Source organism: Acinonyx jubatus, chromosome B4 (assembly GCF_027475565.1).
Source record: "Acinonyx jubatus isolate Ajub_Pintada_27869175 chromosome B4, VMU_Ajub_asm_v1.0, whole genome shotgun sequence".
NCBI lineage: Eukaryota > Metazoa > Chordata > Mammalia > Carnivora > Felidae > Acinonyx > Acinonyx jubatus.
The window spans coordinates 78,198,319-78,223,942 of NC_069387.1; the positions used below are offsets into that span (position 1 = coordinate 78,198,319).

General features: G+C 41.7%; 2 protein-coding genes across 5 annotated transcripts in view; both read right to left on the minus strand.

Annotated features, from left to right (window-relative positions):
- The window catches only part of NPFF (neuropeptide FF-amide peptide precursor), a 131,842-nt gene that overhangs the window by 12,854 nt on the left and 93,364 nt on the right, over window positions 1–25,624 (minus strand). The window lies entirely within an intron of this gene.
- The window catches only part of LOC106983090 (cyclic AMP-dependent transcription factor ATF-7), an 84,329-nt gene that overhangs the window by 7,541 nt on the left and 51,164 nt on the right, over window positions 1–25,624 (minus strand). For 3 of the 4 annotated variants that reach the window (XM_027036282.2, XM_027036285.2, XM_053226299.1), the window contains exons 3-11: window positions 18,741–18,837; window positions 14,328–14,446; window positions 11,148–11,285; window positions 8,678–8,835; window positions 7,556–7,655; window positions 6,915–7,028; window positions 6,149–6,301; window positions 3,003–3,200; window positions 1,643–1,751 (exon numbers count right to left, since the gene is read on the minus strand). In XM_027036282.2, coding sequence (XP_026892083.2) covers window positions 1,643–1,751; window positions 3,003–3,200; window positions 6,149–6,301; window positions 6,915–7,028; window positions 7,556–7,655; window positions 8,678–8,835; window positions 11,148–11,285; window positions 14,328–14,446; window positions 18,741–18,837 — 1,186 coding nt within the window. The remainder of the gene's footprint in view (window positions 1–1,642; window positions 1,752–3,002; window positions 3,201–6,148; window positions 6,302–6,914; window positions 7,029–7,555; window positions 7,656–8,677; window positions 8,836–11,147; window positions 11,286–14,327; window positions 14,447–18,740; window positions 18,838–25,624) is intronic. The other variant, XM_027036288.2, reaches the window with a different exon arrangement.

A 25,624-nucleotide genomic window follows, 5' to 3' on the forward strand; every position in this document is an offset into this window, starting at 1 on the left:
ACAGAGTGATCCTGTTCAAACAGATCGGATCAGTCATGTCACGCCTCTTCTAAAAACCCTCGGATGGTCCCCAACAGAGAGTAAAGGCTGAGGTCCTCACTACGACCAAGGAGGCTCTATGCAGAACTGTTCCCATTAGCTCCCCTACTTCATCTCCAACTACTCTCCACCCCCCACTCTCTCCAATCTAGCCACACTGGCCTTCCTGATGCTCCTACTTTGGGTCTTTGCAACTGCGATCCCTCCTATTGGCAGTACTTTTTGCCCTTATACAAATCAAATGCATAGCCAGCTCCCTCACTTCCTTTTTTTTTATATAAATTTTTTAAATGTTTATTTATTTTTGAGAGAGAGAGAGTGTGAGTGGGGGAGGGGCAGAGAGACAGGACGACAGAATCTAAAGCAGGCTCCAGCCTCTGAGCTGTCAGCACAGAGTCCGATGCGGGGCTCAAACTCGTCAACTGCGAGATCATGACCTCAGCCGAAGTCGGACACTCAACCGACTGAGCCACCCAGACACCCCTCCCTCACTTCCTTAAGTGTCTTTATTCAAAAGCCACCTCATCTAAAATTGCAACCCTGCTGCCAACATTTCATATTCCTCTTCCTGTTTTATTTTTTCTTCCAAGCATTTATTCTTACCTAACATACCATATATTGTACCTATTTATCTCGCTTGTTGTCTGTCTCGCCTACTAAAATATAAGCCCCTCAAGGGTAGGGATTTTAATCTAATATTTGGTTTCCTATTATATCCTCAGCATATAAAACAGTGCCTGGCACAGAAGAGGCTCAATCAGGATCTGCTTAATGAATGAGTGTATCCTGAAGTACATATTAAAATTAAAATTTAAATAGAGATGCTTAAAATGAGTGATGTGGTTACTCTTTTTCTATGGGAACACATCTCTGAAATAATAAAGACAGTTAGTGGAAAAATAATTCAACATATCAAAAGCTGACAGCCAAAATTTCTATGAATTTGTTAAATTTGCAAAGGAGATTTATTTGCTTTCACTGTCCATGAGCAAAGTATTCACAGTAATTTTAACCTCAGGACTGCGCTTGTCCTGAGCACGATGCTATGACCGTCTCTTTCTAGCACTGTTTTATGTGTGCACATAGGTTACAAACTCAAACCACCATCAGCCCATCATTAGGAAGATAAAATATACCCCCATATCACAATGCTTAACAAATGCCAATGCATCATCTGCTGTTTATATTCTCTTGAGGCCCAGATAGTGTCTTTGACATAAGAAAGAGCTAGATGTGAATCTTGCCTCTGCCACTTCCCCAACTGTGTAACTTCAGGTACATGACTATTCTGAGTTTGGTCTTCTAATGTATAAATGGGGGCAAGATCCATTTCATGAGAAAACTGGGCAGATGGTAGAGTGCCTAACACAAAGTAGGCACCCAATCAATAGTGCTACCCTTTATCTCCAACTGTGATAACTCTATATGGTTCAGAAAAAAGTTATTTTGTAGGACTGGCTGTTCCAGAAAGGCTGTTTGTTCACTTATTAGTCTGGATCCCCCAGAACATTCAGAATGGGTTTACAAAATTATAAACAGTTCAGATACGCAGCACATGCAGTTTACTGATTGACCAACCTTGCTTTGGTTGTGAGTCACTCACCTAAATAGCCTTGGGTCTTTTTCTGTAGTGCAGTGACTGGGCAGTCTTTATGAGCTAACAGTAGCTGTTTCAACTGAGCCACCTCATTGCGTAGTAACGTGACTTCATTCTAAAGAGGGAGGGAAGATAAAGGTATCAAGAAAATTCATCCTCTACCCTTGAGCCCCCAGCAGCTGTCCCCACAGTAAGGACAGAATGCTGCCTGGATTTTCTCCCCTGAGTCTGGGAGACTCCTGATTCAGCAAGGCTTCAGACAGCTCAGTGCCAGTACAGTCATGAATTCAACAGCAGGAGCTGCTTACAGTGAAAAGTAGGGATTTATAATAGAAACATTACTCCTATTTAGGATAGATATAATCAAGCCAAAATTAATAATGCATATGTCCTTTGACTAAGAAAGCCTACTTCCAGGAATCTATTTAACAAAACTACCTACTCAAGAGCATGCAATGTTTACTCCAGCATTGCTGTTCTGGCAAAAAAAAATTAGAGATACTATAAATATCCATACTTTATAATATAACCACACTATAGAATACACTACTATACAGCTATTTAAAAAAATGAAGTAGATCCTCTGTAGACATGGCCAGTTCTCCAGGAGATACCATTATCCCATTTAAGTTAAGACAAACACACAGTCCCTCCCTGACCACCCCACAAAAAATATAAATGAAAAAATACTTAGAAATACATAAATGTCTGGTATGGGCACACCAAACTTATCCACAGGAAAAAATAATACTGAAGAGGAACTTTGGTTTTGTTCTGTATCTTTGTGCGTGCCTGTGTGTATACATGTTATATATATATATATATATATATATATATATATATATATATATACACACATACACATACACATTTGTACACTACCTTTGTATTGAAATCTTTTAATTAGTAAGTAATCAAAAGAAGGAATAGTAATATTCAAGAAAATATCTGGATTATAATTTTTCTATTTGTGCTTGTGTGGCTTTTTCTTTCTTTTATTAAGCTGCATTATCTGGGGCAAATACATTTCCCTTTGGGTGTTCCACAACCCCAGTCAGTTTCTACTGATGACCTAAAAGAGTACCCTGGGGCAATTAATCCAATTCTCTTTATCCAAATGGGTCTATGGTTGATTCAGACTCCAGCAGCAGGTCTGGGAGTAGGTGGTTAAATGTCTTTTCTAGTCCCTGGGGAAGGTACTTTAATTTTGATGGTTAAGAGCTTCTTTCTGCACTTCCTGGCACATCTTCTGGATCTGTCCTAATCTGAAGAATCATCATCTTTTATGATACTGTTTCACTTTTTTCTGATTCAATCCCACTTTCCCAGATTCATCAATCCCAATAATCATTCAGGACCCACTCACACTCAGCTGAATGTTCTGAGAAGTGAGTTCCTCTGCCTTCTTCTCTAGGGAGGACACCCAGAGCTTCCGTTTTTGACGGCAGCGGGAGGCTGCAGCCCGGTTGCGTTCCAGAAAACGCTGCCGCCGCTCATCAGGATCTTCATCCACGGTGCGTCGCCGACGCCCTCCGGTGCTAGGAGTGGGCTGGGCTGGTGAGACCTGGTGCCCAGGAAGGAAGAGGAGTTACTTGAAGGGAATGTCAACTCTTTTCAAAGTAGACCTGATGTCAGGAAGTTAGTAAGCTCTGGTAAAGATCTGGTAAAGGGATGCACTAGTCTCTGCAATCAGCACTGAGTCTCACTGCCATGCCCCTGAGCTTCTCTTCTGCAGCAGTTCTGCACTCTGCCTCCCATTTCCTTCCAGTCTTCTCAGCCCCATACCTAGACAAACCACAGCTCAGGTGGAAACTAATTATTTCTGAGACAGCCAAGATGAAACAAGCATCATTTTTTGTTTCTTAACAATAGGGAATCTTATAGGCAGGGAAATCATAATGGGGACTGGGTGTCAGGGGAACTTTTAGGGAGACCGTACAATAAAAACGTTTGAGAATCACTGATTTGGACAAGCAATATATACAAACGACTGAATGCGATACCTTTCGGAAAAGGAGAAAAGATTTTACTACCAGCGAGACACTGGTTATCATGCAGAGAAATGGATTAGTGTTTTCTTACTTATAATCAGTTATTAATCATCCTCAGCAATCACCCTCCCCACCTTGTTTGTTCTGTTTGCTTTTAAACAAAAAACTGTTCTTTAATCCCTTTACAGATTGGTCATACAGGACTGCCTCTTGTCTTTAAACTTTACGCTGATGTCCTCTGTCACTAAAGTACTTTCGGATCATCTTCCTTTTCTATTAGCTGATATGTGTTCAGAGAAGATAGACCAACTTTATAATAGCAGCCAAAATTAAAATGTAGAAAGGTCAGCCATCTGCATAAAAGAAACTATATAATGTAAAACAATGCCAAAAATAAATTCTTCCTGGACCTGTTGCTATTAGAGAATATCTATATTAGTAGTTCCCAAATGCCAGAACTTACATCAGTTGCATGAGAATAAGCATGAGCTTATAAAAAAAAAAAAAAAAAGAAAAAAAAAATCCAAAAATGTTATACTCCACTTCAGGCCTTACTAAATCATGTTCCCCATTAATATAGATAATCAAGAGATAATTTTATTTACTCACACTAATATTATATCTCCCAAAAGAAAAAAATGGAGGAGAAATTTACAACTCAATTTAATGAGCTACAGGCCTTGGGTCATCACTTCTCACTGTACTAAGATAAGTTTACACTAATTCTCTTGAGATTTTCAATTCTTCTTTGTCCTGAGCTCAGTGGAGCACACGTGAAGACCGACACTCTAGGAGGATGGGGAAAAGGAAATGACAGACTCCTATTCTCTCACAGTAACTCAGCAGCTCATGCAGGGAATGAAGGGGAAAGAGTGCCAGGAGAAAGAAGGGAAGAAGGAGAAGGAAAGGAATCAGTGGTGACTAAAAAGAAGTTCATCACATTTTTTTTTAAATAAAATTTGTTTTAATGTTTATTTTTGAGAGCGAGAGAACGCGAGTGGGGGAGGCACAGAGAGAGAGAGGGAGACAGAATCTGAAGCAGACTCCAGGCTCTGAGCTGTCCGCACAGAGCCCGACATGGGGCTCAAACCCATGGACCGTGAGATTATGACCTAAGCCAAAGTCAGACGCTTAACCGACTGAGCCATCCAGGTGTCCCTATGGCATTTTCTTAAGAGGGAAACCGGGCAAGGTGGCTGCTGCTTTACCATCTCCAAAGACTGGCATCGGAAGGGGTTACGGGATGGTGGGCAAGCTTAGCTTCCAACAAGAAAACTCAAGTGAAGGCTTTTGTTGTTGGCCAAGCTTTAAGGCGGCATATGGCCGTTAAATGTTAGGACATGTGGTGGTAACTGACGAAGCAGGTGGGGACATCGGAGAAAGGGGCTGGGCAAAGATGTAATTCTAGAAACCGATCTCAGGTTGTTGTCACCTGTCCAGCACAGACAATATGAAAACTAAGGCCTGTTCAGTTTTCGAAGAAACTTACTAAAACTGAGGCTTCCTTGAGAAAAGAACTGGGCATATAAATGGGACTGTTCTAGCCTTATTAAGACTTTAATTTCTCTGTGATAAAAAGGGATTACATTGATAAGGAAAAGGTGTTTTACTGTTCGTTTACTGAGCCATCTTTGTACTGTGACATCACATTTTATGTTTTTATTATTATTATTTTTTTAATTTTTTTTTTCAACGTTTATTTATTTTTGGGACAGAGAGAGACAGAGCATGAACGGGGGAGGGGCAGAGAGAGAGGGAGATACAGAATCGGAAACAGGCTCCAGGCTCCGAGCCATCAGCCCAGAGCCTGACGCGGGGCTCGAACTCACGGACCGCAAGATCGTGACCTGGCTGAAGTCGGACGCTTAACCGACTGCGCCACCCAGGTGCCCCTTTATTATTTTTTAAAGTATGCTCTATGCCCAACTTGGGGCTCAAGTTCACAAGCTTGAGAATCAAGAGTCGCACACTCTACCAACTGAGCCAGCCAGACACCTCTGACATCACATTTTACTCATAAATTGTTATTACTCAATTTTTGCTATAAAACCTAATCAGGTAAGTTTTTTTGTTTTGTTTTTTGGTTGTTGTGGGGTTTTTTTGTTTGGTTGGTTTTTTGGTTTGTTTGGTTTTTGTAGGACTTAATAAATGGGAAAGAGACTAGGGGAGCCTCCTTTGGTGCACTAGGTGGTTTGAGTGAGGTTCTGTCACATTTTAGAGGGCTCTGCAGATACACCATTCACATGTTTATAGAAAAAAAACCAAAAAACAAAAAACAAAAACCAAAAACTGAGACCTCCTCTGTGACAGTGTTGTGTTATCCAGTGTGCCTGACAGAAGTATAACCCAAGAGGAGGTAACGCACTTTGCTGTCCAACTTAACAAGAACCAAAGTACAGGAAGATGCCCAGAAAACTAAAACTCACTCCTCTGTAATTTTTCCGCTCCTTGAAATTCAAACAGATATGACATAAAGAGTAATGGTGGTGCAGCGGGCTCCCCCATCCAAATACCCACTGACCTGTGGCTGGGCAGGGGACGGGGCATCAGGGTGTTGGATGAGGATCTGGCTTTGCTCAGGACGGGCCGTCACCATGGTGCTGGCAGTACCTACCACCATTCCACATCCACCATTGATTGAGGACACTTGGTGGGTTAGGGTGGCTTTTAGTCTCTGTGAGGGACAATAATAAAAAAATAGTTCGTCAAAGGTAAGATTCTATCACGGGTAAGAGAGTGGGCTTAAATTTTAATACTGACCTTACAAATGGCTAAAATTTCCGTGCCAATTTACCCTTAACAGAGGAATTAAAAGAAAATGACAGGGAGAATGTGCACCTGGATCCCTAAAATGCCTACTCTGTTCCTTGGCTATCATCCTGGGCACAGTTGGAGGGTGGGGGTTGTTGAAGTAATAGAGTCCAGATGAAAGCTCTCTCCTGGAACCCGGCCAGGTGCTGGTTACGCAGCTATTCACCTCTTGGCCAGCTCTCCTGCCCACTCACCCACCCTCCATCTGTCACCCTGGAACTGAAACAGCAAGCATTCCACGCCAAACAATCTGTGCTGCCTCTTTTCACTGCCATGGTGTATGTACCAGGCTGTAAAGGTGGAAGAGAGGAGATAGGAGTCATGAATCAGGGTCTTTTCTTCTCCAGACCCCACAACAGGGTATCTTTAGCTCTGCAAGCCCCATAAGGTTTCTTTGCTTGGCTCACTTGAAAAACCTACACTGATAACACTTCTTTCGAAAGGGCCAACACTGCCCCAAGCTGGAATGTACTCACCATTTTGGCTTCTGATGGCATAGGGTGGCCAGAGGGAGAAATGGAACCACTGCTGTTAACTGGTGGGCCAGGGATACCAGGAATGTTGGGCACCATAGACACAGGTCTGGCCAGCTGGATTAAGAGGAGGAAGAAAAACCAGAAGGGAACATAATACTAGTGGTAGGGCAACAGCTTCCCAAAATCAAGTGCTTCTGAGATTGGCATGTCAGGGCCTGTTCTGTGCAACCTGCCCACAGGGCATACAGGGACAGCCTGGGAAATACCTTCCCCCATAGAGCACCACAGGGTAGGAAATCTAATCCTTCAGTGCTATGACAATTTCTATAGGAAAAACTGGGGCTGTATCTTGAGGAAAGTGGTGGGCAATTTGGGAGGCGCCAAGTGCCAAGTAAAATCAACCAATCAGCGGGCTGGCAAGACCAATTCCTAGACCAGGAGCCAATTGTCCAGATGAGGCTTTGTCTAGTGTTCCACAGTGCTGGATTGGCAGAGGTTAGTGAAGAGTTTGGGCAGGCTGCCATGCTCAATACAGACCAGAGCCCACGTTTCCCTGGGGCTCACGTGTGTTTATGAGCATTCAGGTGGAAGGGAGGGATTAGTGTGTGGGTAGGGTTGGCTGCCCCAACTATAGAGCTCACCGATATGACAGAAGGCATCTGTACCGGAGGCCCTGGCAGCACAGGCATGGTCTGTCCATTAGCAAGATGCATGACGAGAGGGAGGGAGCCAGTGGGAGATCTAGAAGAGACATGAAGTAAAATGCTCACAATACAGACCCTTTTGCCTAGGGATCTTCCTCCTAGAATTACAGCAGATTTCCCAGTCTTCTCTAGTTAGGGAAGCTATAGGGCAACGTTATAAAATCCTGACACCCTCAGAAAGGTGGAAAAAGTAGGGAGTACTTACCTTATAGATGGAGAGAAATGGTAAGATCTTTACACTTTGCAAATTAAGCAAGCACCACTGAATTCAAATGGGTGGGAAGCTAATCCTATAAAGATTTTAGAACAATTACACAAACATCCCCACCACCGGCATGTATAAATTCTGTCTTGCCTTAGGCAGGACTTGGACCAAAGCTGTCATTTTGCAAAGCTGCATTCTGTCATATGATAGCCAAACATGACTTAATTTCTCTTGTTTTTTTTTGTACGTATTGCTCTACCCTGCCTCCAAAAGATGTCACTTTGTATTTTTCCTAGTAGGTCCAGGGAATAAGCTTTAAGAGGCTAAATCCTGACAGCAACCTCTTAACCCCTGGGTACCTAGGGACAGGAGCTCAAGTCATTTCATTAGGAAATCTATATAGACCATGCCAGGATTGAAGACAAACAGACAAACAAAATTAGGGGTAGCAAAGACCAACTGGGACTGAGGGGGACACCAGACTCAAAAAAGATGACTAAATGGGTTTCAGTCCGTCATTCAGTAATGCTCCCCCAAACTTGTGCAGATTGAGGCCAAGAATTAAAATATACTTCCCTGTGTGGCCTCCACCATTTTGATGAACTTCCTAAACTCTTAAAGATTCTTCTTTTAGATCAAAGAAGTCTTAAACCTCCAAATTAAGGAAGCATTATTTCCAAATAAATACTTGCTTGTGTACTAACAAGGTAAAGATTTCTGTTTATGGTGGGAAATTTTATTCTGAGAGACAATCTCACTGACTTGTCTTCCTTGAGTATTCAAAAACGGTCCTGTTTTTCATCAAGTACAAAAAGATTCAGGCTTCACTGTTTCTCCCTGCTCTCTTTACTTACCCCAGTTGCCTGTTGGATGGTGGAGCCTGTGTGATGACAGAAGTTGGGGAGGGAAGGGTTGGGTGAAGTGGATCATAGCCCAAATGGAGAGGCAGGGAGCCAGGGCGCACGATGGTAGGTGTGGGGGTAGAGATCACAACAGGCTTTGGGGCCACCTCCTGGGGAGAAGAGACCAACAGATCACAAAATGCTATAAAGGGCTGCTTATAGGCAAACAGGTAGCTGGTAAAATGTGGAACAAGTCTACTGGAAAGAGCACTGTGGCAGCTCATGTAAATCATGCCCTGACTCTATCATGATCATGGACCCATACCTCACTCACCCATGCAATAGGAATGCTGAGTTAAGACCTTTTGGCTATCTCCCTTTCAGAGATGATTGCTATGCGAATGAGAGGACAGCTGGAAAATCACCTGGAATCTTTGCAGAAGCACTGGAGTGCCATATAAGTTCCAGGGACTGTAAAAATTTCTCACAGTCTCTATATTTCCATTTCAAAAAAAAATTTTTTTTTTTTTTTTTACTGTTTATGTATTTTTGAGAGAAACAGCGCAAGCAGGGGAGGGGCAGAGAGAGAGGGGACAGAGGATCTGAAGCGGGCTGCATGCTGACAGCAGAGAGCCCAATGCCAGGGCTCAAACTCACAAGCTGTGAGATCATGACCTGAGCTGAAGTCCCAATGCATAAGTGACTGAGCCCCCCAGGTGCTCCACTCTCATTCCAAATTTGATGCCTGAGAGTCCTCTGATCTCTAATGAGAACAGACAGGGTGTAAGACCGGCGATAAGGCAACCAATATTTCCTAGAGAGCCCTTTAAAAAAGGGCTATGGTGGCGGAATGGGGGTGGAGTGCCTGGATGGCTCAGTCGGAAAAGCATGAGACTCTTAATCTCAGGGTGCGAGTTTGAGCTCCACGTTTGGTGTAGAGATTGTTTAAAACTAAATAAATAAAACTAAAAAAAAAAAGGGGGGGGGCACAGGAGTTTGCATAATGGTCTTGTTGTAATAAAAGAAACTACTTCCCACTGTTAACCTGGTTAGGGTCTTAGTTGCTAGTGGCCACACTGGCCCACATGCGTCTCCAGACAACTTCTAGGACCTGGTTGCTAATGAAAAGGGGAGGGAGGAGGGAGAGTTGTAATGTTTAGGGAGGGAGTAGTTTGGAGAAGTTATCAAACCAAATTTGGAGGGAGGTAAAATGAGATACAGATGCTCTAACCACATTGGACATTAAAATTACAACCACTAGCAGAATAGTGGAGACTGGAAAGAGGCATGGGGCGGGGGGTGGGTTCTGAGGTTTTGAGAGTATCTAGGTGCTGGTTACACGGGCTGTAAACTTCGTGAAAATTCAGTGAGCTGTATACTTACAATTTACACACTTTTCTGTATGTGTGTTATTTCAATAAATTTATAAAAAATATTACCTTATAAAAAGTTCCCTTTAAAAAAATAATACTCAGAATCCTAGCAGATTTTCTCTTTGTGCCACTAGAAGACTTCCTTCTAAGAAGACTTTTTCCTAAATCATTTAATGTCCAATTTATGAATTACACTTTTTCTTTTCTACTTCTTAACTGAAGTACAACATATATAAAGTGTATTAATCTAAAGGACACAACTAAGTGACTTTATATATGTAAAATCAAGACGGAGTCCATTTCCAGCACCCCAGATGGTTCTCCCGTGTCCCTTCCCGATCCAAACCTTCCCTCACAAGAGCTAAACATTATTTTGAGTTCTATCATCATCAAATAGTTTTTGCCTCTTCTTGAACCTGATGTAAATGGAGTCATGTGTATACTTCTGTGTCTGAATTTTGGTGCTGTTGTTCAGTATAACATTTGTGGGATTCACCCACATGGCTGTTTATATCATTAGTTCATGAGTTTGTTCTTTTTTAGTGCTGTGTGGTATTTAGAAATATACCACAATTTGTTTATTTATTCATTCTCTTGTTGATGGACATTTGAACCACTTCCGTTTTTTAATTATTATAGTACAACTGTTGTGAACATTCTTTTTTAATGTTTGTTTATTTCTTTATTTTTGAGACAGAGACAGAGCATGAGCAGGGGAGGGCCAGAGAGAGAGGGAGACACAGAATCCAAAGCAGGCTCCAGGCTCTGAGCTGTCAGCCCAGAGCCCGACGCGGGGCTCGAACTCATGAACTGTGAGATCATTAGCTGAGCTGAAGTCAGCCGCTTAACCAGGTGAGCCACCCAGGAGCCCCTGAGCATTCTTAAATACTGCTATACAGTGGACATACACACTAATTTCACTTCCATAAAGACTCAGAAGTGGAACTGCTTGGTCCGAGGATAGGTGTCATTTTTATAAATCTTCTAAACAATGAAGATTTATGTAAATATAATCAATCCTGTATCACCCATTATTTATACAACTAATGAATAAAAGCTTAATCTACCCACCAACTAACATTTGGGATAATTCTTGGTAGCAAATTTACCTTTTCCTTGAGTGGCGGGGAACAGGGACTGGAAGCAGGGCTATCAGCTGGGGACGAGTCTACCTCCACTGGCTCTTCTTCTTTGATTTTGATGTCTGGTGTGGAAGGCAAAGACATGTCAAGGGGCCCAGCAGCAGCCTGTTAAAAGAGAGAAATGAGCAGAGTTCAACCCAATGATTCCCTTCAGGTTGAATCTAAATCTTTCCAGTTAAAAAATGAAGAAATATACTTTATTATTATTATTATTATTGTTTATTTATTTTTGAGAGAGAGAGAGACTGAGTGCAAGCGAGGGAGGGGCAGAGAGAGAGGGGCAGAGAGAGGCCAGGTGCCCCTATTATTATTATTATTTTTAAGTAGACTCCACACCCAACATGGGACTTGAACTCATGACCCTGAGATCAAGAGTTGCATGTCCCATGGACTGAGCTGGCCAGGTGCTCTGAGGAAATATACTTCTAAGTTTCGCTTTTGGTCAAAGAACTGAACTGCAAGTCAAAGAAAATATGGAATCTAGGTTTTATGTACAACTCTGGGCAGATCATTTTAACTTCTCAGAACCTGTTTTTCTAACTGTAAAATGGAAATAATACCTGTTTCACAATGGGTGAATACTTATAGTTTCTGAAAGGTAAAAACAAACAAACAAACAAACAAACAAACAAACAAACATAATGCTTATAAAGACCCTGAAAGGCGGGGGGAAAGCTGACACTTAAATCCATGCAAATACCATAGTTATATTATTTTTCAGGAAAAGTAAAATGATTTCCTGAATCGAGTGTTTGCCTATTTCCAAGCAGCTCTGTTGGCCACTGGACAACTGTGAGCACTTTTTCTGCCAACCACAAGGACTAGATTATCCAAGTATCAAAAGCAAACAAATTAGCTATTAAAGTACTGCAAACATGAGGGGCGCCTGGGTGGCCCAGTCGGTTAAGTATCGAACTCCAGCTCAGGTCATGATCTCACTGCTCACGAGTTCGAGCCCCACATGGGGCTCTGTGCTGACAGCTCAGAGTGTGGAACCTGCTTTGGATTCTGTGTCTCCCTCTCTCTCTGCCCCTCCCCTGCTTGCACTCTGTCTCTCTCAAAAATAAATAAACATTAAAAAAAAAATTTTTTTTAAGTACTGCAAACATGATAGGGAAGATCTTTTCTGGGGAATTTCCCATGAGTGATGGTGATGTGATCTCATCCCAAAATCTGGTAGTAGAGGCTAGAAGTTAGAAAGATAAGCATTTTGGGGTAATAAAAGAAAGGAAAGACTGGTCATTTGCTCAGTGAAAGAAATTAGAACTTGGTCCTAGAAGCAGGACTAGAGAAAACCAAAAAGGAAAGAGAGTACTTTTCTGGCCATGGTGAATCACTTCACAGAACTGTGAAGCTGTAAATGGCTTTGCAGGACCCATAAACCATCTGAGATGACAGCCCAACACTGCACCACGACAGGAGGGCTGGCACTGCAGTTCAGTTTCATGACAAAGTAGATCCTTTGTTCTATTCTTTCCATAACTTAGGCTTCTCGGTGAAAGAGGAGCTTGTTTCGGACTCTTCCCCTGCTACCTTAATCCCTAGAAATTTTCTTGGTAGTTGAGCACACTGAAGATAATCTGGTGTCTACTACGTTAGAGAAGGTGGTGATGGTTCTTTCTCTCCAATCTGATGGGGGTGAGCAATAGCAAAGATGCTTTCATTTTTGCCCTCATTTTTTTCTACATTGCAAAGATGTCAGGCCCAATTCAACTAATTCTGGGATCCCTGAAAAGTCAGAGGGTGGAGGGAAGGAGAGGCCTCTGAGTAAACACAGCCACAGGTTTAAAATCCCTTAGAGGCATCTCCTAGAAAAGCTGTGGTTCAGTAAAGTTTTAGACTCATTCAACATTCCCAGACACAGTCTTTTACTGAGTCCATTCTTCTCATCAAGGGGGCGGTAAGGACCACCCCCATATGGACAGAAAGAAATATGGAGATACCCAACAAGTAAAGGCCTGACCAGCTACGAATGGTCTTTCAGAAGTGTCAACTGAGTTAAAATGGAAGTGGAAAAAACTTCAAGCTTTTAAAGGGAGGTTAATTTTCTTGAATTTGCCTATAATGAGTTTGATCTTAAATCCCTCATATCCTGGAAAAAACAATTTGATTTCTTTGTCTTGGGGGAAGGAAAAATGATGGAGGGGTGGATGAAGTAGGGAAGCCATAAAATAAAATTATACCACATAGGTCGAAGCAACTGAGAGATGACAGACTGGAGTTTCGGAAGAAAAATCATGATGAGAAGACTACGGCTAGTCTAGCCATTTGAAAGCAGAATTACAAATATATGCCATTGGATCTCCCTCCTTTCTTTCCGTTTGAGAGAGAGAGAAGGAAAAGGTGCTCATAGGAAGCTATGGAACTTGGAAAAACCTCCAGTGATGATTCTTATAAATACAATTTAAGCTGGGTGAAAAAAAGTCATGCACAGCTCTCTTGGTTTACCTGCTCTCTTCTTCTTAAAAGGAAAGAGCTCAGAATACGAAGGGATTCCAACATTCTAATCCTCTCTACAGTATCTATACTAAGCAGCCTCCATATAGTTGAACATACTTTGTGATAGCTTCCACCTGCTGGTCCTATTCCTATCTCTGGGCCACAGAGAAGTTGAACCCCTCTTTTGCATGAAAGCTCTTCACATATTCGAAGACTACAATTTGGTTCACATTAGATCTTCTCTTTTCTAAGCACAACTTCCTCAGTTTCTTTGTAGGTTCCTAACGTGACATAACATCCTTCTTTAAGTTCATTGTCTTGAATATTACTAGAAAACAGTTCAGGTAAGAAGAGCAAGAGATTTGACCCCAAAAAATGTCATCTCATAGGATCTGAGTAATTTATAATCTTTTAACATCTTCAACATATTCAAAAGACAAATAATTTTTTAAAAATAGATTACTGGGCTGATGCTGCACTGAACAGGAAAGAAGACTAATTTCTGGTAAAGACAGACTTGTGAGGACCCATCATCTGGGCCCCCTAAAGTCGTGGAAGGCTGACTAGGATCAGTGGGTACTATCTGGTTCTAAAGAAGGAAGCCCATTATTTTGTGCTTTAACCGGTTAAGCAAATTATCCCAGGACACAATGAAAACAGCCTCCATCTGAACACTGCCAGTTTTTCAGCAAATGTCCCGCCTCTTGCCTTTTTTTCATCCTCATCTGCAGCTTTCTTGAATTCATGTTCAAAGGAGCTAGCTAATTCATTGAAGAGCCCCACCTCCTCACAATTCTTCAGGAATCTAGTCGGAGTAGGAGTTTGATCTGTAGACATGAAAAACAAAACAAAACAGGAGACTTCATTTTAGTTTTGACCTGAAATTAAAACTTGAGAGTATATAGGGAACACATTTTTATTCTCTTGTTTGGAGAGAGTCTCTGTGTTGTTTTATGGAGCTTGAGCAGGTGAAGGCCAGTGCTAGGCCACCAGAGGGGGTGTCTGTGCTGTGCCGCCTCAAGGCCAGCAGAGGGAAGACAGAACAATGTTTTGTTGTGTGACTGTCCACTTAACCCCCTTACTCCCAGAGGCTAGTTTCACCTCCCTCACCCCCAAAACAAAACCAAACCACCCACCCAGGTGGAGTTTGTGGTACCTCCAGATCTGAAAATCAAGGACAGTTAAGCGACATTTTCTCTTTTAAAGTTACTCCCTGCTATGTCTGAAGTGAGGAGGTATAAGCAGATGCGTGTTAAAATCTGATGAGAAGGAGAAGAAACTGAGGGTCAGGTGGTAGAGTTTGCTTGCTAAAGCCACCAAGAAAGATTCGGTGTCTTGTCTTTCAGTGGTCACTGAGCTAAGGGTCTGCTACCTTCTGAAGGTATTGTGGGCAAATCTAGGGGCTGCTGAACAAAGACAGCAAGATCATGAGTTAGGAAAGGAAACTGCAAACAATAGAGCTCATTTCAAAGAGACCTGAGCCCAGAGCAAATTCCGGAAACCAGGATATTTGGATTTAGATTTGCCAGCCAAAATATCCTCTCAGGGGCTGCACAAATCTTTCAACAGTGCCTCTGCCCTTGGGAAGAGGAAGGCGAGATCCGTAACCCATGGGAACTTTTCAAGCAACCTGAATTTTAGATTTGTGCTTCTCTCTCCCCATTCTGCTTTTCTGATTTTTCTCTCTTAGGTCACCTGAATCTTGTTCCCTAATCTAAAGTTCTATTATGATGGTTTTCTTTGACATGCTAGTCACCTCGGGGATTCATTTTATACCCCAAACCACTAAACTGAATGATAGATATAGAACAATGATTAAATGACGTTTTAAGGTGTGAGATCAGGGATTAAAATCACTCCTAGCATGATCGATTGGAAATAGTCCACTGGGATTTTCCATGGAAAGAGCATAATTTTTTTTTTTCAATTTAAACAAAACCTCTTCTGAATCAGAGTGTTTGGAAAAGTTACCACTACCTCCCAAAATAGTTTTAAAAGGTTCTCTGGCAGCTTTGGTTGGCCAATGATGAAGCCACTTTCCCTCCATTCCCGGGTGAGTGGAGGTAATATCATCTTTTATGCTCAAGAGTACTTCAGTAAGGGCACACACAAAAAAATCACAACTCAAGTGAAACAGGATGAGGCAGCTAAGGGCACAGTGATGGCAGAAGAGGGCCTTTTGGTTCTCTGACCTGAGACTCATACAAACTTCTCCCATTCCTGAACAAACAAGCAAATAGCCTGAAAATGTATAAGAAAACCCTTTGCCTGCTCTGACGACTCTAAAGAAATCAACAAGTGTTTACTGAATACTTTCTATGTGTCTTGATGGTACATGCATACACTTTTGGGTAAATTTGGGGGAGGAGAGGGAAAGGAGTATAGGAGTTCTGCCCAAATATAAGACATGGCTCTTGCCCTAGAGAACAAAGAGGATGTTTTCTAGTTGAGGAAATAAATATACATAGATAGCATCATAGTATATAAAAAACTAGGTGCCACGTGCAGTAGAGAATAAAATTATTGTAGTAATTAAAGAATGACAAATAAATGACAGAATAGTTAAGAGGTTTCAAGAAGCAGGATTTGAGCTGGCCCTTGAAGAATGGTTTTCACCAAGAGAAAGAAGATGTGGAGGGTAAGAGGAGTCAGCCAGGTGAAGGCATAGAGAGGAAGGGTATGGGCACCATGTATATAGATGAGGAGGAAAAGGTACGTCCAGGGTAAAGATAATCAAGTCAGGGGGAGCCTGGATGGCTCAGTTGGTAGAGCACATGACTCTTAATCTCAGGGTTGTGAGTTCAAGCCCTATGCTGGGTGTGGAGCCTACTTAAAATAAGATGATAATTAAAAAAAGATAATCAAGTTAGGTATATAAGTTATACACAAGGTTGAGTAGGTATGGGTGCCTGGTTGGCTCAGTTGGTGGAGTGTGCAACTGTTGATTTTGAGATTGTGAGTTTGAGCTCCACACTGGGTGTAGAGATTACTTAAAAATAAAATCTTTAAGTGGCGCCTGGGTGGCTCAGTCAGTTGAGTGTCTGACTTGATTTCAGCTCAGGTCATGATGTCACCGTTTGTGGGTTTAAGCCCTGTGTCGGGCTCAGTGCTAACAGTATGGAGTGTGCTTGGGATTGTCTCTCTCCTCCTCTCTCTGCCTCTCCCCCATTTGCTCTCACTCTCTCAAAATAAATAAATAAACATAAAAAAAAAAAAAAAGAAATGGCAGATGGCCATTAGCATTAGTTTAAAAAAATCAAAGCAAAGTAAAGCAAAGCAAATCACATCTTTTAAAAACAAACAAAAACCAAAGGTGGGTAGGTAGGTACCATCAGGCTAGGTTACAGAAAGCCTGAAAATCCAAATATAAACAGCCTTAAAGTAAAATAGGAGAGGTGGGCGCCTGGGTGGCTCAGGGGGTTAAGCGTCTGACTTCTGCTCAGGTGATGATCTCCTGGGTCTTGAATTTAAGCCCACCCATCCTCAGGCTCTGTAATGACAGCTCAGAGCCTGGAGCTTGCTTTGGATTCTGTGTCTCCCTCCCTCTCTGCCCCTTCCCTACTCTCGCTCTCTCTATCAAAAATAAACATTGGGGCACCTGGGTGGCTCAGTTGGTAAAGCACCTGACTTCAGTTCAGGTCATGATCTCACAGTTTGTGGGTTTGAGCCCCACGTCAGGCTCTGTGCTAACAGCTCAGACCCTGTAGTTTGCTTCAGATTCTGTGTCTCCCTCTTTCTCTGCCCTCTATGGTTCACCTTCTGTCTCTGTAGCTCTCAAAAATAAACACTTAAAAAAATAAATAAATAAGCATTAAAAAAAATAGGAAGATTAGGGCACATTTTTTTATTTATTAATTTTTTTAAAGTTTATTTTGAGAGACTGTGTGCCTGCATGTATGTGGGAGGGGCAGACAGAGAGGGAGAGAAAGAATCTCAAGCAGGCCCCACACTGTCAGCACAGAGCCTGAGGAGCGGCTCGATCCCATGAACTGTGAGATCATGACCTGAGCCAAAATCAAGAGTCGGATGATCAACCATCTGAGCCACCCAGGCACCCCTTCCTCCAGGCTTTCTTAAGGATCATCAATGACAATGTCCCCACTCATGTCCTTTTCCAGGAATTACAATCTATAAGCTCCTAGCAAAGTGGCTGGTGGACAAAGTAGCTATTCAATAAATATTTGCTGAATTAATAAGGAATAGGAGATATGTAATGGCAAGTTCCTTTGTTCACACATAGAAGTATAGAGAAGGAGGTTCTCTCTTTCTTTCACTGTATTTTAGGTTGCATTTTGGCTAGTAATAGAGAAATTGTGCCTTATCTGAGTTATTAACTTATGTAATAACCACCAACAAAATCCCCTATTGGTTAAATACTGAGATAAACTTGCTCAACCCAGGTTAAACCAGAACCCCTCATAGTATCAAAAGAAAAGGCCCATTTTGGTTTGTATGTCTGTCTAGCTGAAAATGGCACAACAGAACTGCCCATGATTTCAGAGTAGTTGCTAGGGATACTCCCTTGAGAATGGCATATGTAAGCAAGCCAGTATCTAAAACAATCAGTGAGAGGTTCCAGGTCACCCAAATTGGCTTAGAAGAGTCCCATTGACTAAATGTCTTGTCTGAGCTTTGGAAATGTGCCCTCAACACCGTCTGGGTTCATGAGGCAAGCTGAATTTACGAACTGACAATCAGCCTGCTTGGGGGAAACTGACACCCAGTGGAAGAGAAGCAGCCAGGCTAGGTCGGCTTTCTTGCTTTCTTTTGTTCACCCCTTCGCTGTGGGTATGGAGAAATGTCAAAGGCGTCTTTTGTCTGTAAATCTTCCAAAGTCTTAATAAAAAGAAGGCAAGGAGGGAATAGACTGAAAAAAGCCAAGACTAAACCTCAACACACCTACCCTCAAAAACCGCAGAACCCAATCTTGTATTAAAAACAGAATGGAAGGCACAATAGAAACTTGGGAGCTTTTAGTGTTCCTTTTTCCTGATTAAATGCAGATCACATCAGGGCTCTTAATGGGAAAAGGGGAGTATAGCTCCCAGTACATCTGGTCCCTGGTATTAATCTTAACTGTCTGGTGATACCAAGGCACGTGGCTTCTGGGGCAGCAAATACCTGCAATGATGACTGAATCAGTTCGGGCTGGGCCAAATTTCAATGTCATCTCATGCTTGTGTTTATGAACTGCCAGGTGGTCCTCGTTTGTAAATCTCTGAAACGAAACAGAAACAGAGATGTGAAAAAAAATAAGCGCTTCGGTGCCCTTTTACAATGTCCTACTAAACATCCTGCACAAGGATGGTCCCTGGACAGGGGGACTGGAGAGGGAATGGAAAGGAGAAAGAACTGGAAGTGATGGAAAAGGAGAGGAGCTGGACGAAAGGAGAAAACGGGGAAGGAGAAAAAGGGGCACTAGAAAGCTGGGAGGAGAGGAGAAGAGGAAGACCGCGGCACCAACTGCTCTGTAATATCAGGTCCAAAACGCGAGAAGTGGACAGATTGCTGGTGAAGTGGGGTCCAGGCAGGAGGCTCCAAATGAAAAAAACATTTAGGCAAGGCTCTTAGCGAACAAGGGGAAAATAATTTTAAATAATAATAATAAAGAGAGAAGAAGGGCAAAGCTGGACACTCGTTGGTCATCACAAAAATAGGAAATTCAGAGTGAAGCTCTCCATGGTGGGGCTGAATTGGACTATTTATGAGGGGGCTAACAGGGAGATAAATTATGCAGGATTAGGAGAACCATTTAACTTCCTGGCCCCCACAGTGCTGCAGCAGGCGCCTGCCCAGCTATTTGGCTCAGGGTTTTAATGAGCCAGGATGGGGCTGTAGAGGACAGGGGCCCAATGGCCAGCAGTAATGGCACACACCAGCCCCATCGGCCAAATGCTGTCTCCCCTCGTCGGGCAGCCCGCCTGGGCCCCGTCAGCCATAAAGGGGCCAGTGCAATGCTGCTGGCTATATAATGACAGAATAAAGATGCAAGCAAAAAAATTTTTGTTGGGGTGGGGAGAAGCCTGTCGGCAGGACGAGGAAAGGGGAAAGAAAGGAGATGGTATAGCGACTTTCTTTATTTAGGGGTTTGGGTGAAAGGACAATGAAAAGGTGAGGCTAGGTCTGCCTCATTTTATGACATGTAAGACAGGGTTACTGGACAATAATTTATGCTTCCACCCCTTCTTTAGAGCGGGGGAGGTGAAGAGAACAGATGAACAGCAGTAATTCAAAAGAATGATACCCTCAAAATTCCCTTTGAGGCTGGCTGGCCCGGTTCCTTCATTAAAACATGCCTGCAACACAGTAACAGCTTGGATGCTGTGGTTTCCCACAGCTCCCTCACCAGCCAGGCTCTGAAACATGGTTCTATTTGTCTTTTTGTTTCTAAAAATAATGACTGGTTAGTCCCCTCTTTTTACTTTCCTTGTTAGATACATACACACTTCCCACCGAACACTTTTAGCACTTTTTCAACAGCGCTTCTTGACAGCGAACCAGATAGGAGTTAAATTCATCCATCCCAGGTCCTATCCAGTTAATAAAGTGACCCTGAACTTCGATTTAAGTTCCTTTATTTTACCTGAAAGTATCTTCCCCCAAATTTTCTCTGAGCCCTATCACAACTAAAGCTAGCTTCTGGCGTAAAATCCTTCCAGGCTGGGCCTACAGGCCTGAAGGGAAAAGTGAATTTTCACTTAAAAGTATAAAGAACCAAAATGTAAACCTTCAAAAGACTGCCTGAGTGGTTTCAGAAGGATCCAGGAGAAAAGTGAATAAAGCGTGGGAGAATTTAGCCAACAACTTAGTTTTCTCTGTTGTTGGTTAACCCTAGGCATCAATTGTGTCCTTAACAGATTTGTCCCTAAGGAAAAAAACGGTGAGGTTGGGGTGAAGAAAGGAGAGAATAGTCTTTAACCAGGGGTATGATATTTGTAGGTTAAATAAGTCACCGTTGAGGTTCTGGGTTTCCCAGCTATTGGGTAAAAGGAAGTGAGCAGGACCTGGTCTACAATGAACAAAACCCATCATTTTACTTATTTATTTTTAAATGTTTATTTATTTATTTTGAGAGACTGAGAGGGGCAGAGAGAGAGGGGGAAAGACAGAGCATGAGTAGGGGAGGGGCAGAAAGAGAGAGAGAGAGAGACAGAGAATCCCAAGGAGGCTTCACACTGTTAGCGCAGAGCCGCATGCGGGGCTCGAACCCATTAACTATAAGATCGTGATTTGAGCCAAAGCCAAGAGGCAGACACTTAACCGACTGAGCCACTCAGGCACCCCAAAAACCATCATATTAGGGAAGAGTAGTGGATTAGGCAAAGGTATAGAATTTCATAACATTGGTAATGTTCTAACAGTCTTTCAAAAAGATGTTTATAATAAGTTCTTCATGGAAATTTCATAGACGTAGCCTGAAAATTTTTGCACAATGTTCTAGAATCTAGAATGATTTTCAAGCAAAGTCCTTTTTTTAAAAAAAATTTTAATGTTTCTTTATTTTTGACAGAGAGAGAGAGAGAGAGAGAGAGAGAGAGAGAGCGCGCATGAGCAGACAGGCAGAGAGAGAGAGGGTGACACAGAATTGGAAGCAGGCTCCAGGCTCTGAGCCATCAGCCCAGAGCCCGACGCGGGGCTCGAACTCACGGACCGCGAGATCGTGACCTGGGCTGAAGTCGGACGCTTAACCGACTGAGCCACCCAGGCGCCCCAAAAGATTTTAAAACTCAATCAGGTTTTGTGCTGGTCAGGATCACTTAGTATTTTAAAAGGCAACTCCCCTTCTGTTAGAATTGTGCTCCACAGTCCTGACTTGTCTTATTGTCCTCTAGCCCTTGCTCTTCTCTGTTGCATGCCCCCTCCCCCTTCCATGCTATGCTACCATGTTCCCCCTTGAGCTACAGAGCTATTTATTTTTTCCAAATCAAAAGCTGGGATCTGAAAAGAACTGAAGATGGCTGAAGGGATTTCCCACCCATCAGCAGCTCAGAAGGTTTGATAACTATGAACCCTGATAGGAAAAAAGCTGTATCTTTATTCTCACTAAACCCTGAAATTTAACATTCCTAACTCATAATAGAAATCACACATATTTTCTTACCACATATATCAAAATATCCTTTATACTCATCACTATTTGAAACTATGGTAGTCACGAGACCCACACTGGAACTTATCTAATAATGTATTCCATTATTAAATATTTTAAGAATAATTTTGAGAACTATTATTTCAAAATAACTGGTTTCCTTTATAATCCTATATATTTTACTTTACTAATTTAAAAACAATATTCTGAGAAGGGGTTCACAGCCTTCACCAAATTGTCAATGGGGATCATGACACCCCCCAAATTTAGAATCTCTAAAAAAAAAAAAAAGTCCCTGACTAAATCAGGTAATGCACTTCAGAGGAGGAGGCAAATGGGCTGAATTTTAGGAAGCAGGGCACTGGCCTGGGCTCTCCCTGTAATTTGTAATACAATTTTTTTTTAAAGTAGGCTTCATGCCCCAGCGTGGAGCCCAACATGGGGCTTGAACTCATGACCCTGAGATCAAGATCTGAGCCGAGATCAAGAGTCAGAAGCTTAACCGAATGAGTTACGCAGGCGCCCCTTTAATACAATTTTTATATGGCTAGAGTAGGAATGGGAGGATAAAAGTATGCTAAAGCTTTTTATCAAAGTGAATGTCAATTTGGCTATTATGTTCATTGTTCCTTTTATTCTCTTACATTTATAAAAGTTAACCCTTAAGGGGGCGCTTGGCTGGCTTAGTTAGTTGGTGGATAGTGCAACTCTTGATCTCAGGGTTATAGGTTTGAGCCCCACACTGGGTGTAGAAATTACATAAAAATAAAATCTTCAAAAAAAAAATTTAAAGTTAATCCTTAAGAATTACCTAGATCATTCTTGAAATGCAAGCTTAGCAAACCCATCCCTCTGAAAGCAATTTCTCAAAATATCTAAAATCATTAAGTGATAAAAATTTTGACCTTATTATTCTATTGAATTAAGATGAGCAGAGGAGCTCCCAAAAGGATTTCCTTTTTGAATTATTGCCCATTTAAAAATCTAACTCTCCCATTTGTTAATACCCTTAATGGGTCTTCCTTTGTTCTTTGGTCTTACCTATGACTAAGGATTTGGCAAAGAACCACTGAGGGAACAGTCACTCTGGTTGTAGGGTAAATAATGATAATGTTCAAGGAATATGTAGATATCAACCATCTTCAAGACAGCAGAGGGCTGATTATCATTCAAAATGGAGACTGAAGAATGTAAGTCATACTGGATCAAAAAGGCAGTTTACATGCCTTGGGAAAGGATTTGTATAGTAACTTACGGTTTACCATCTAATTTGCTCAAGCAAATGAATCAGGGTAGTTTCTTGGCATAAATAGGTGAGGAGAAGTATTACGTGGTAATGTGCACCCTATCTAGAGAACAAGATGATTTAGCTCTGCCCTATTCAATATGGTAGCCATTAGCCGCACGAGGCTATTGAGCACTTTAAATGTGGCTAGATGTACTGTAAGTCAAAACACACACTGAATTTCAATGACTTAGTACAAAAAAAGAATGTAAAATATCTCATTAATTTCATGTTGATTACATGTTGAAATGATAAGATTTTGGATATACTGGGTTAAATGTATTATTAAAACTAATTTTACTTATTTACTTTTACTTTTTAATGTGGCTACTAGAAAATTTTAAATTACATATGTGGTTTGCATTATATTTCATTTGGTCAGCTCTGACCTAGATAATATCCTCAAAGATCCAATGGGAATTTTACTCATGTGCCAGTCTTGAGTCTTTCCCCCGAACCCATTTTCTCTAAATATAGTTTATACTATATGGCAGTGGTTCTCAAGCAGGGATAACTCTGACTCCCAAGGGACACTTTAGCAATGTGTGGAGACATTTCTGCTGATCACAACCAGAGGGATGCCACTGGCCTCTACAGGGTAGAGCCATGGGATGCTGATAAATATGCTGAAATGCACAAGCCAAGGCTCTAAAACAAAGAATTATCTGACCCAAAATATCAACTGTGTCTTTGTTAAGAAATTCTGCTACACGGTAACAGGGAAGGAGAGAAAGAAACAAGGGGGGAAAAAAAAGGCTGTTTTTTAGTTTCCCTTGCCAAACTGCCAACACATGTTTTTGGATCTAAAACTTGGAAGGGAAAAAACACAGGCAGAAAACTCCCAACCTCATTTTATAAAATGGCTGATGTACTACAGATCTGCAAATACTTAGGATAGGGAAATTAGGAAGACAGAGACAGAAGGCACTATAATTGGGAGAAGAACAAATTAAATGGAATTCTCTCTCACGCATTGTTTTGTTAGTTACAAAGAGGTAATACAGAAGAAGCAAATCAAAACAATTTTGGCCACTTTTGATTTTTACTCCCCAATGGAGATTTTCTTAGTTTAAGAAATGTTAAGAAACATAAAATAGAATGTAAGGGGTATGAGGAAATTGATCTGAAAACTGGTTATCAGTTGTGAAATGGGCAGGGACAGTATAGTTTCTTATTAACAATTTTCTACAGGCAATCTTTGGTAAAAAATGCTTTCTGTTTCTAGAAGTTTGAGCTTCTCCTATCCTTCTGTGATAGTAGAATCTGGTATCCTACCTACCAGCAAACTGACCAAATGAACAGAGTAAAGAGTAAAGAGTACGGAATGGCCTGAAGAACAAACATGGATGGTGGGTACTGTAAATGAGAAATACATCTCAATGGGGGCACCTGGGTGGCTCAGTTGGTTAAGTGTCTGACTTTGGTCTAAGTCATGATCTTGCCGTTCCAGAGTTCAAGCCCCACATTGGGCTCTGTGCTGACAGCTTGGAGCCTGGAGCCTGTTTGAGATTTTGTGTCTCCCTCTCTCTCTGCCCCTCGCCCGCTCACACTCTCTCTCAAAAATAAATAAACATTTAAAAATTAAAAAAAGAAATACATTTCAATGAATGAAGTCTTAAGATTTTAAGTTTTTTAGGGACGGCTGGGTGGCTCAGTCGGTTATAAGTGTCCGACTTCAGTTCAGGTCAAGATCTCACAGTTTGTTGAGTTCGAGTCCCCTGCTGGGCTCTGTGCTGACAACTCAGCCTGGAGCCTCTTTCGGATTCTGTGTGTCCCTCTCTCTCTGCCCCTTCCCCACTTGCGCTCTGTCCCTCTCTCTCTCAAAAATAAACAAAAAGGATTTAAAATTTTTTAATTGGTAGAGATCATGTACAAAAAACCACAAATATTAAGTGTACATATAGCTCAATGAATTTTTATACGAATAAATGCCCACTGTGATTACAACCTACACGAAGACATGAAACATTTCAGGCACCCCGAAGGTCTTCTTCATATCCCTCTTTTCTTAAGCTTTTAAATGAAATGATCACATAAAACCGTATATAGTACCTGGCATACAGCATGTACTCAAGCTAGTTCTCTACATTTTACTCTCCAGGTAGACAGGTATTGTAGTATAAATTAGTTTTTCTTTGCAGAATAACTCTAAACAAGTCAGTGTTTAGAGAGAGTGCTTTTCTTAATCTAGTTAAAACTAGTCTCTCAAAAACTTTCTGAAATAACAGCACTAAACAGAACTGAAGAAAAGGCTCAGGGTGAAGGAGAGCTCAAGCCAAACTAGAGCAAAATTTTTGCCTATTGACTCTGAGCCAGGCACAAGCATACGGGCATTAGAAATGTAATAGTTTCAAGCTAAATCCTGGGTAAAGTATTGTGACCAATGAAATTTCTGTGCAATATGCACTCAAACCCTAGCCAAATTCATTCCTGAAATGTTGTTTTTGGCCACCACAGCTCCAGTTTCCATGTAGATTTGTCTCACATTTAAAAATGCTCTTATGCCCTGACCTATGATTAATACAAGTCCCTTTCCTTGTTTTAGAAGAGTACACTGGGGGAAGGAGACAAATGAGAACTCTTTAGTTATTAGGAAATGAGCCCTGAATGCTAAACTATCAGGAAACAATG